This window comes from Rhincodon typus, chromosome 1 (assembly GCF_021869965.1).
Source record: "Rhincodon typus isolate 14 chromosome 1, sRhiTyp1.1, whole genome shotgun sequence".
Classification (NCBI taxonomy): domain Eukaryota; kingdom Metazoa; phylum Chordata; class Chondrichthyes; order Orectolobiformes; family Rhincodontidae; genus Rhincodon; species Rhincodon typus.
The window spans coordinates 22,937,742-22,950,300 of record NC_063332.1 but is presented as its reverse complement, the minus strand read 5'-3'; the positions used below and the strand labels follow the sequence as shown (position 1 = coordinate 22,950,300).

The 12,559-nt window shown below is 41.4% G+C and overlaps 1 protein-coding gene across 10 annotated transcripts in view; it reads left to right on the top strand.

The window, feature by feature from the left end:
• Positions 1-12,226, top strand: part of ctbp1 (C-terminal binding protein 1) — a 326,742-nt gene extending 314,516 nt beyond the window's left edge. For all 10 annotated transcript variants that reach the window (XM_048599905.1, XM_048599872.1, XM_048599885.1 and 7 more), the window contains 2 exons: positions 3,232-3,349; positions 11,177-12,226. In XM_048599905.1, coding sequence (XP_048455862.1) covers positions 3,232-3,349; positions 11,177-11,360 — 302 coding nt within the window. In that variant the 3' untranslated portion in view covers positions 11,361-12,226. The remainder of the gene's footprint in view (positions 1-3,231; positions 3,350-11,176) is intronic.
• Positions 12,227-12,559: the final 333 nt, after the last annotated feature.

Sequence of the window (12,559 nt, the reverse complement as noted above, 5' to 3'; positions counted from 1 at the left end):
GCATTATAGGAAGGATGTGGAAGCATTGGAAAGGGTGCAGAGGAGATTTACCAGGATGTTGCCCGGTATGGAGGGAAGGTCTTATGAGGAAAGGCTGAGGGACTTGAGGCTGTTTTCGTTAGAGAGAAGAAGGTTAAGAGGTGACTTGATAGAGACATACAAGATGATCAGAGGATTAGATAGGGTGGACAGTGGGAGCCTTTTTCCTCGGATGGTGATGGCGGCACGAGGGGACATAGCTTTAAATTGAGGGGTGATAGATATAGGACAGATGTCAGAGGTAGGTTCTTTACTCAGAGAGTAGTAAGGGCGTGGAATGCCCTGCCTGCAAAAATAGTAGACTCGTCCACTTTAAGGGCATTTAAATGGTCATTGGATAAACATATGGATAATAATGGAATAGTTTAGGTTAGATGGGCTTCAGATTGGTTTCACAGGTCGGCGCAACATCAAGGGCCGAAGGGCCTGTACTGCGCTGTAATGTTGTATGTTCTATGTTCTATATTTCAGCACTTGTCTCAAAATAAAAATGAGACCAGTGGTCATCATCTGGGCATGGATCCAAACTGATCTTTATGGATTTCCACTATATTTTTAGTTTGACTTTTTTTTAACGTTCTCTCCTGTCTTGATGGCGTGTAGTAGCAGTTTAACTTATTGGGAGTCTTTGCAATCTTAAATGTCTTCCTTTTCTTTGAATGTTGGTACCAAAGTGCTCCGACTTCATACACTCGACTTTTTTTTGTCTCCTCATAACACAAAACAAGAAGCTCATTTTCAGGACCTGGACCCCATAAAAACTTAGCAAGTTCTAGTGTCTCATTCATCCCTACCACTTTGCTGTTTTTCATTCCTTTTTACTGTTGATTTGATATCTTCCAGATTTAGGTTAGTTATCATGCCTCAATTTAAAGATACTCTTCTGTCTCTGTTCTCGCCTTCCTTTATTCATAGGCCAGTTAAAATATTGTCTTCATCGCTCTGAGGCAAACATGCAGATCATGTATGCTGTGTTGAAAATCTTATTTCTGCTATCAATCTTGTGTATACACATCTTGCATCCTGTTGTATATTTTTGTCACACTTTTGTGCCAGCTTTTTTTTCCCATTTTCAACTAAATTGGCTTAGATTTATAATGGCTCAGCAAAGACACAACAGGCTAAGTGGCTTCATTCTTTGCCATAAAAATCTGATTCTGAGGTTTACACTGACATTTAGCATCGGGCACACTTTAATTGAATCCTTCTGTAAATCAGTTTTGCAACTCCAAGCTCCTTAATGTGCTGTGCAAATGAAGTTCTTCATGAAACTAACTCTGCCCCTTAAATTGCAGAAGTATAGTTATTTAGCCACAGAGTAAAATTAAATAAAACTTGAAAATTAAGGTAATATTTCATAAACTTACTGGCGGCTGTGTTGTATGTGCCTGATGTAAGTATACCCCAGCCACTAACTCTGTCATGCCTGAATTCCACACTTGATTTTGATTCCTTACATAAAAATAACAGGGTCATTGTATATCCAGTGTTATGGGCATTGATGAATTAGAACTGAGCCCTCAGTTCCTTTCTCTTACTGTGTGTAAATAGTATGCTTTTGAAAAGATGTGTGTTTCTCAACCCCAGTGTGTGTGGTATTTTTTTTAAATAGACCATGAGCAGCAAGCTTTTGTGGGTTTAAATAAAGGATTATTCATGCACACATTTGCCCTTAAAGCGTGACACTAGGTTAGTCACTTAGCAATCATGCATCTGCTCAAAAAAAGCATAGTTAGAGATGATAGTATACTTCTACAAATTGTAAATAAGAGAATAGAGCAGTTGTTGTGGGCCTGCTGAAGAAAGCGTTTCACTTTGGGCCAGACTGGGTGGATTCAAATAAAGAGTCCTATGGCAGAGTAGTTGCAGGATTCTCTTGAAGAGGTTGACTTTACCAGCACGACTTGAAGTTATGGTAGCTTACCAAGAAGTCAAATTTCTGAAACAAAAACAAAAATTGCTGGAAAAACTCAGCAGGTCTGGCAACATCTGTGGAGAGAAAGCAGAGTTAATATTTTAGGTCTACTGAGCCTTCTTCAAATTTCTGTGCAGGTGGTTTTGGAATAAGAGCCAGGCTGGGAGACATTTAAGATGCAGCAGTCTCCAGGTTTAAAAAGGTGTGGGTCTAATGCCTTTTCTGCTGCTGATGTCCTGCATCTGGGGTTCTGCATAGACTAACCAGTTTCTGTTTAGTTTGAGAGATGAAAGAATTTGAGATCTGAAGCAAGATTTTGTCATATCAACTGTTGTTACCGACTCAAGATGGTTGAAGTCATTGCTATCCAATGATGGCTTTTCATACCCCCTGCTCATGATTTAGTTGGTTTCTGCAGTTCTGTTCCGATAAGAATCAAGCTTGGAAATTGTGTGTCTAGAAATCTGATTTTGAGTTTTAGGGAAATTGGAATTTCATCTTGGTATGACCATTCAAGGAGCTGAACCCCACCAATATTTGTTTAACTCTTGGGAGTGGGCCATTGGGCCTCTCAAACCTGTTCTGCCATTTTAATATGATCATGGCTGATCTGAACTTTACGGAGACATGAGGCAGAAATTGCAAAAGTCACTTGTGTTTATGTCCATTTTCGAATAAAAGGCCCTTTTAGAAAATTGTATATTGAATGCAGTCCATATCCAAAGCTATGAATAAGTCAGTGGAGGAGCAGTATTTTATATTCTCAATTGCAAAGTCAAAAACGTATACATGCATTCAAAATTCTGTCTTGTCATTATCTTATCCTGGCTACTCTCTAATACTTTGTCAATTAATTTTATTCATGTCTCGTACTTAGCTTTTTATCACATTCCCATTTAAAAACCTAGCTCTGTTCAGATGGAACTTGTCCAGCCCATACAGGCTATTTCACCCAGAACTGATTCTAATGTCCCAGGAATCTGAACTCCTGCAGTTCGGTTACGGCACTCCACTTACTGGTAGAACAAATAACGCACGGCACCAGGAGTACCGGTAGCCATCATTCCCCTGGTTTATATAAAAGTACAGAGAAAATGTTATGTGCATGTTTGACAGGTCTGTGAACCATCTAATGAAGCAGGTGCCAAATATGAAAGCATTGCTTACTTATAGTAATTGGTAAATTCTTGCACTCCGTTTCTTTTATTTCAGATGTGCATTTGGTTGTGCAATTGGATGAGCCAGTTCATTAAACACGCCTTCTGCATTTCCTTTAGGTCGCATCCCAGACAGCCTGAAAAATTGTATTAATAAAGATTACCTGACTGCAGCTACTCACTGGGCTGGAATGGACCCTACAGTAGTTCACCCAGAGCTAAATGGTGCTGCCTATAGGTAAGTACTGTAGGGAAGGCAAGGTCTTAGTTGATGAAGATGACATTTACCACTAACTGTTAGTGCAATGGCTGTAATGCTGGATTCACATCCAACCATGGCAAGTTGTGAAATTGAATTCAGTAACTCATTTGTTGTGTGGGCCAGTGTCAATAAAAGTAGCCACAAGAGTTGCCAGAAGTACATAAACCCCAACTGCTTCAGGTTCCATCCATAATGAAGTAAACAATGACAAGGGGCAGATCTGTGAAGAGGAACTCTCTAGATCAGGAATTCATTCCCTGCCTCCCTTTAAGTAAGAAGAGTCCTAGTGGGTTTCGTATTAAAGGCTCTTTACACAGTAGCTTTTGGATAAAACAATACCAGCAATGTTAAAAAAAAAATTAAGACGTGTTACTTTAATATAAATTTCTCAATGAATAAAATTAGTCATACAAATAGCACTGAGACTGAAAGGAACATAAAATCAATAATACCTCATACATATAGATCTTAAAACCAAAATTGACCATAATGTCTTGCTCATGCTGTTCTAACTATACCTCCCATATGCAGCAATTCATTAAAACTGTTTTTAGTTCAATTATACGTTCTTGTTTTATGAATTAAATTTGAGCGACAATGGCATAGCTTGTTCTCTATTTACCTGAAAAGGTGAACTACTGCAGTCTGTATTAGGTAGTGAATTCATGATTCAGGAATAACACTACATGTTTGTCAGAATGAGATAGTCTTGAAGGGAAGCCAGGTATTGAATGCTGCCCTGGTTCTTGGTGTTGAGATCACAAGGATAATAGATGCATGTAATAGTAATCTTAATGAATTACTGCTTAAATAGCTTTGGTGAGCTGCTGCTACTTTGTCCCTTACAAAAACAGTGTGCCAAAGTTTAAACATTGGCAGAGGCACAAATCAGTGGAATTGCTTTGTCCAAGATGGTTTTGAGCTTCATGAGTATGTTTGTACATAAGTGGCACATACTCCACTTACACTTTGTAGGTGACATTGAGGCTTTGAGAGGTCAAAAGTGAGCTCCATAGAATCTCTATAGTTTAGAAACAGGCCATTCAGCCCAATGAGTCCACACCGACCCTCGAAAGAGCATCCCCCAGACTTCTCTCCTTACCCTATCCCTGTTACTCTGCATTCCCATGGCTAATGCACCTACCCTACACATACCTGAACACTATGGGCAATTTAGCATGGCCAATCTATCTAACTTGCACATCTTTGGACTGAGCGAGGAAACTAGAGCACCTGACGGAAACCCACACACCCACAGGAAGAATGTGTGAACTCCACATAGACAGTTGCCCAAGGGTAGAATTGAACCCAGGTCCCTTGTGCTGTGAGGCAGCAGTGTTAACCACTGAGGCACCGTGACCTAGTTATTTGCCCTAGAACAGCCAGCCTCTCTCCTGCTCATACAGCGTCAGTGTTGATATGACTCATTAGGCTTTTTGGCAGAGTCATTCCCCAATATGCCAACAGAGAAGAATAGGTCACTGATGGTCAAAGAAACTGAGAAGTAATGAATGGACTTTATCTTGTTTGTTGTGGTCATTATCCAGCATACATGTACAAATGTTACCTACCGCCTGTCAACCCAAACATGGATATTGTCCAAGACTTTGATCTAGATTTGTCTGGATGCCACAATGCCAGTGATAAACAAACTGAGGGGCCAGCTGCTCTTCAGTCTGAGCAATAGCACAAAAAGTTGCAGCCACTGCCAAGATTGTGCACAGCCAAGAAGTGTTGTAACAGCACCTTCACGCTAGGCTGAGTAGAGTTGGGATTGTGGTTCAAGCAGACATCTGAGACATCAAATCAGACATTGGGTTGTGGTTGTTGAAGACAGGCAGACAGTTTTGCTCCAATGGTGATTCTTGCCATGGGCAAGGGGGAGCTGACATTCGAGCAGGGACTGATTAAGACGGTACCCTACCCCAATCCCACCTGTTCAGGTAAACTGCCAGAGGCTACTGGAAATGGTCCTTATTTGGCCTGTTAAGAGGCAGGGTTGGCTTGTGGGGAGGAGTGCTGACCTCCACCTGACCTTTTGCTAGTTAAATGGCAGCAGGTGGATGATGGCACTCTAGTCCCTGCTCTCCCTCACTATTTTTCATGAGTAGCAAACACACAAACATACTCTCACTCACTCTTTCTTCAATTATTCACTCGTGTGTGCATGAACACAGTGTATAATCATCAGCAAACTTATGACGAAATTAATATCATTGGTTAATGTAGCAGCTAGAGGTAGTTGGCCCAACAATGCTGTGTGAGGAATTTTTGCAGTGCCAATGATGACTGGTCTTTCCTTTGTGTCAGAAGTGGTTTTATTCATTAGAAGAATATCTCTTGAATACATGTTTATTTCTGTTTTGCTGTTAACTCTAGCTACTGTTCATAGGTAAATGCTGCTTTGATGTCGAGACAAACTACCATACCCTCCCATCTGCAGTTGCTTATATTCTAGCTACTGTTCATAGGTAAATGCTGCTTTGATGTCGAGGCAAACTACCATACCCTCCCATCTGCAGTTGACTGTGATTGAGTCTGGAATTCGGTGGTGATGGCAGAACCCCCAAACAAGCGCAGAAAATGTTGGAGAAATTCAGCAGGTCTAGCAGCATCTGTGGGGGGATAACCAGAGTTAACATTTTAGAGCTCAGTACGACTCCTCTTCTGATTTCTACAGCATTCTCAGTGTTTGTTTCAGATTTCTAATGTCTGCGGTATTTTGACTTGATGGCAGAACCTTAATTGATCATAGGTAAATAGACTGTTAGTGAGTAGAAACCAAAAGAACTGCGCATGCTGTAAATCAGGAACAAAAACAGAAGTTGGTGGGAAAACTGAGCAGGTCTGGCAGCATCTGTGAAGAGAAAATCAGCGTTAACGTTTCGGGTCCGGTGGCTGAGGAAAAATCACCGAACCCAAAACGTTAACTCTGATTTTCTCTTCACAAATGCTGCCAGACCTGCTGAGCTTTTCGAGCAACTTCTGCTTTTGTTAGTGAGTAGAAATTAGTTATGTCATTCATGACTCCATTCCTCGTTTAACTAATGATTGTAAGGAGGCTTATCATGTGATAGAAAATTTAACCTTTTCTTTGTAAGTAGGCCATTCTGGAGAATTCCACATTTTTATCAAAGCAGCATTGGAACACTTGTCAAAGGGAATGGCTAGCTCTGGTATTCAGGTCTTCTACATTATAACTAGTGTGTTGCAGGGCCATTCCCTGCGTCCAGTTCATCCAGCCACTTGTTAATGTCATGTGGAAATAAATCAAATTTGCTGGGTATCCATATTAGAAACATTGAAAATAGGAGCAGGAATAGGCTATTTGGCTCACTAAGCCTGCACCGCCATTCGTGATAATCATAACTGATTGGTGGAGACCTTGGGAGAAGGTCTACTAGTCATTTTTGACTGAAGATGCTTGCAAGCTCTCTATCCCTCAAATACTGAGTCTTCACCATTGTAGTGAAATGGAAAAAAGGGTGTAACTAGGAGGAACCTCTCTCTCCTATTATTTTGTTGACCACCAGAATTGAGAATGGGGAGAAGATGACATAAATGGGCGCAATACTCCAGTTGAGATTAATTTTTATAAAAGTTTATCTTGTTCTTCTTGCTTTTACACTGGGAGTGGATGTGTGATGGCCTGGTGGTGTCATCACTAGACTATTAATCCAGAAACTCGAATGTTCTGGTATCTGGGTTTGAATCCCACCACAACAGATGGTGGAATTTCAATTCAATTTTTAAAAAAAGTCAGAAAAACCAGTCTGGTTCACTAATGTAGTTGATGTTGAAACATTGAATGTATTCAAAGGCAGCTAGATATAGCACTTGGGATGAACGGGATCAAAGGTTATGGGGAGAAAGCAGGATTAGGCGTTGGGCGAACAATCGTGATTGTGATGAATGGCAGAGCAGGCTCAAAGGGCCAAATGGCCTCCCCTTGCTCCTATCTCCTATGTTTCTATGTTTCAGTTTAGGGAACTTGGTCAGCAGAAATGAGTTGGGCTGAAGGGCGTGTTTGTGCACTGTATAACTCTTTGACTCTATAAGCAACATATTTAAATTGGACACAAAGGCAAAGTCAAGTTAAGGGCAGAGATGGTACATTGGAAATTTGCTTTTTCAGGTTTTGTTCGATTAAGCCAGACCATTTTAATGGATTTTCTTAAAGGCGTTGGTCAAAGGACTCTCTGGAGAATCTGTGCCATCAAGAGTTATGAACACAGCTAAGAAAGTTTAACAGGCATGTGCCTTTCAGGTGGTGACCATCCCTGTGAGGTTCATGGAAAACAACAGTAAATGATTGTGGCTTTTAGACTGGATAATTTGAGTGGGAAAGTCAGGTAGAGAACGTTGGCCTGCACATGGTGTCACATATTGACAGGGTGATATGAGCGCTCAAGGTTATTGTTGTCTCAACTCTATTTAAAGTGAAATTTACCTTTTTTCATTTGAGGAATCATATGCTTGTTAGTTTTATGTTAGACTATAAGACATAAAAGCAGAATTAGGCCATTTGGCCCTGCAAATCTGCTCCACCGTTTGATCATTGCTGATATGTTTCTCAACCATTCTCCTGCCACCTTTATCAAGATGACAGCTCTTGCCCGTGGCTCATCTGTTCCCATCTGCTTTCTTTTTATTTTCCCATTTTACTTCTGCTCTTTTTTTCTTTCTTTTTTGTCTTTTGTTTTTCTTTGATGGGTTAGTCGGCAGCATTGGCACAGCAGCTGGAGCAGGCCATGTGTTGAGTGGCAGCTGACTCCTGGCAATCGGAGGTGGCGGCGGCTGACACAACTCCTTGTAGCAATTGACGGCAGCAATAGTAAGGACATCCACCAGGTGATTGGAGGTGGTGGTGATGCAGCAGCGGACTCTTAAAGATGGCAGTGCCAGCAAGGCATCACCTGTGGGTGGAGCCGGACTCATGGCGCGGCAGTGGAGCCAGGAGCTCCTGGTTGCAGTAAGCCCAGAGCAGGAACTCCTGGCACTGGCACCATCAAGGCAGCTGCGGAGCCAGGGACTCCTGGTTGCCATCCTGGTAGGCCTGGAGTGTGGGCTCCTAGTTATCGGCAAAGCGGTGGTGGTAGCAGAGCTGCGGACTTCTGATTGCAGGACGATTTGTGGGTTCAGCATAGGACATGGTGGCGAAGAGATGGCACCTCAAGAGTGGTGACTCTTTCAGTCATATCTTTTTACTCTTTTTATTCTTAAATTATTCAAAATAGCACTGAATTATGGTGACAGTTGAAGCTTTTCACTGAATTGCAAGTGACAATAATAAATCAACCATTCATTTCATTCGCTCACTCACTCATGAGCCTCTACCTCTGTCATAAATACATCAATGTATTGGCCTCCACAGCCCACTGTGGCAACGAGTTTTACCACTCTCTGAGGAAATTCCTCATCATCTCAGTTCTAAAGGGTCAGCCATTCACTCTGAGGTTGTGCCCTTGGATCCTAGTCTCTCCAGGCCTCTCAGCATTCTGCAAGATCCAATCAGATTCCCCCTCATCCTTCTGTGTTGTATCGAGTACAGACCCAGACTCCTCAACCACTTCTCATATGGCAAGCACTTCATCCCCAGGATCATTTTTGTAAACCCTTTCTGGACTCGCTGCAAGGCCAGCACATCCATCCTTAGATACAGGACACAAAACAACTCCCAAGTTTCCAAATGCAGTCCAACCAAAGCCTTATACAGCCTCAGCAGTACATCTATGCTCTTGTATTCTAGCCTTCTTGAAATGAATCCAAAAATTCATTTGCCTTCCTAACTATTAATTGAACCTGCTTGATAACCTAAAGAGAGTCCTGAACTAGGACTCCCAAGACCCTTTGTCCTTGAGATTTCTGCAGCCTTTCCCCATTTGGAAAATAGTTGGCACCACTATTCCTACTATCAAAGTGTATAACCTAACACTTTCTCACATTGCATTCCATCTGCCACTTCTTTGCCCACTTTCCTAGCCTGTCCAGGTCCTTCTGCAGTCTCAACAACAACCTTGAAGAAGTTCTGCTTCCTCTCTTCGACGGGATTTCCATTCCAATCTCTCTTCTTGCCCACCACTTTAATTTCATTGTCCCCCTGGTGTTTGACCAGGTATTTGCTAAAACCCGTTTCCACAGCCATATCACATTCCTCAGTGACTGCCTCCGGCTCAGACTCACCCCACGTGGATTCCAACTGAAGTTTCATCCCTCATGTTTTGAAAAAAGGATGTTTTCCCAGACAGTATTGGTTCTGAGGAAGGGCCACCGGACCCGAAACATTAACTCTTTTTTTTCCTTCACAGATGCTGCCAGACCTGCTGAGCTTTTCCAGCAACTTTGTTTTTGTTTCCCTCTGCAGTCTCACCACTTTCTCAACCTGACCTGCCCTTCATCTGTAAACTTAGCAACAGGGCCTTCAGTTCCTTCATCCGGATTGTTAAATGTATAATGTGAATAGTTGCACTAACTCCTGTGGAATCCAATAATCGCTGGCTGCTGTCCTGAAAATGACCCCTGATCCCTTCTGTCTTTTGCCAGTCAGCCAATCCTCTATCCATGCTAGTACTTTGCCCTAAGTCCGTGGGCTGTTATCTTATTTAGCAGCTTCTTATGTGGCACCTTGTCAAAGGCCTTCTGGAAACCCAAACAGATCACGTCTACTGGCTCCCCTTTGGATAACTTGCTCCTTCTCTCCTCAAAGAATTCTAACAGATTTGTCAGACATGATCTCCCCTTGACGAAGCTGACTCAGCCCTAATTTACCATCCACTTCCAAGAACTCCACAATTTCATCCTCAATAATGGACTCTTAAATTTTGCCAACGACCAAAGCTAGGCCAACCAGCCTATAGTTCCGTGTCTACTGCCTCCCTCCCTTCTTAAACAGGGGTGTTACTACTCCAGCCTCATTTTCCAGCGGTCCAATGTTCACACTTGTCTTAAAATATCTTAAAAAAAAACTCTCTTGCAATCTTCTTTTATATTACAAACTAGCTTATTCTTATATTTCATCTTCTCCCAACTTATTGCTTTTTTTAATAGTTATCCTCTACTGGTTTTCCAACTTGTATTAAGAAAAAGCGACAAAAAGTGGAATCTACATTATTTCTTCATTTGGGATTCAGTCAGTAAATTTGATTATTTTGGTTTATGTTTACCCCGCAGGGATCTTAACAGAGTTATGACCTCCAATTATTAAACTTATTGTTGGGTCTGGACAACAATAAAGTGTGTAATTGAAAGATGAGGTGCTGGTTCTGAAGAGATGTTTTCATAATTTGACACTCAGTGTGGAGGAGTTTACATCATAAGTAGAGTCATAGTTATACAGCACAGAAACAGACCCATTGGTCCAACGTGTCAATGGCAACCAGATATCCTAAACTGATCTGGTCGCATTTGCCATCATTTGGCCTATATCTCTCTAAACTGTTCCTATTCATATACCCATCCAGATGCCTTTTTAGATATTGTAATTGTACCTGCCTCCATCACTTCCTGTGGCAGCTTGTTCCATACACATACCACCCTCTGAAAAAGTTGCCCCTCAGGTCCTTTTCAAATCTTTCCCTTCTCACCCTAAACCTACTGGGTCCTCTAGTTTTGGATTCCCAGCCTCTAGGAAAAAGACCTTGACTATTCACCCTATCCATGCCCCTTGTGATTTTGATCAGGAAAGCAGATGAAGAAATAACATCAATACCAGAGGAAATCAGGGTACCAGTTTGTGTGCTTATTCTGTGTAACTGTTGAGAAAGACTGCAGTTCTAACCCATGGTTTATTTTTGTCTCCATTAGGTATCCACCAGGTGTGGTTGGGGTGGCTCCCAGTGGACTTCCACCAACAGTAGAAGGAATTGTTCCGAGTGCTGTGCCGTTGTCGCATAGCCTCTCCACAGTACCCCATCCACCACACGCCCCTTCCCCAGGGCAAACAGTCAAACCGGAGTCTGACAGAGATCACACAGGTGACCAATTGTAGCCGGATGGACCGCATTCCTGACCCAAGGTCGTCACCATCTCAGAAGCTCAGAAAAGACCTGTATTAGATTGATGGTGAACAATGGACTATGAAAATAACTGAGCTTAGAAACTGGTCCAACTTCAATTAAAGATGTGGGAGAGAAGAAGAAATTTGGTAAATTTGTTCCTCCGTTAAATTGTAGCTTGTCCCTATCCAGTGGACTGATTAACTGTTTCTGTGTCTTATGGGTTCCCTGTGAGCAAGAAAAGTTCTAGTAGTTTATTATATCCTGAATGTACTATGTCTGTGTACAGTTTTAGAACTTAAGGGTTTGTTCGCTTAGCTGTGAAACAGAAACCAAGAGAGATATTCAGTAAAACTGATTTTTTGAAAAGAAAACAATCTTTCTTTTATATACATTAAATCCACGCCCAAAAAGAGGCTGTTTTCAGACATCTCAGGAAAACAAAGGTAAATTCCCACCTATTTTGTGTTTATACACCATGCAGTGCATTGTTTTGTAACTGCTTTTTTTTTTAGTATCAGCTAGTAAGATCAACACTCTCTTCTAGATTCATTGTTTTATTTTCAGCATGAATTCCCGTTACTTTTCTGGGGACTGAGGAGAATGTTGCAAAGAGATTTTGAAAACAACGTTTCATCTGGAGCAGCACTATGCTTACTGTCATCAGTTTAAATGTATATCATTGGTGGTATGCGTACCGGCACTAGACTACTGGAAAGTAGCAGCATTTCTTTGCCTACATCGATTCCTGTCAATGTGGTAGGCTAGCAATATTTTTGTTGAAATAATCATGTTTTGTGACTGTAACCATTTGTATGAATTATTTTAAAGAAATAAAACAAAAAGACAGGAAACGCTGTGTGGCATGTGTCTCAGGCTATTTTTGCCTTTTCCTAACTGTATTTAAGATAAATGGGATAAATATTTCTTGGTTCACTTAAGGCAGAATAAAATCCACAAGATTACTTGACAACTATAGCTTGCATTTATATAATGCCTTCATATGTATAATGATGATAGTGGAAGATTTCAACTCCATCAGCATTAACTGGGGTAATCATAGTGTGAAAAGTTTAGAGATAATGGAATTCTTAAAATGAGTTCAGGAAAACTTTTTAAAGCTAGTATGTAGAAGGCCCCAAAAGAAATGGGGTGATCCTGGGATAAATTTTAGGTAATGAAGCCGGGCAAG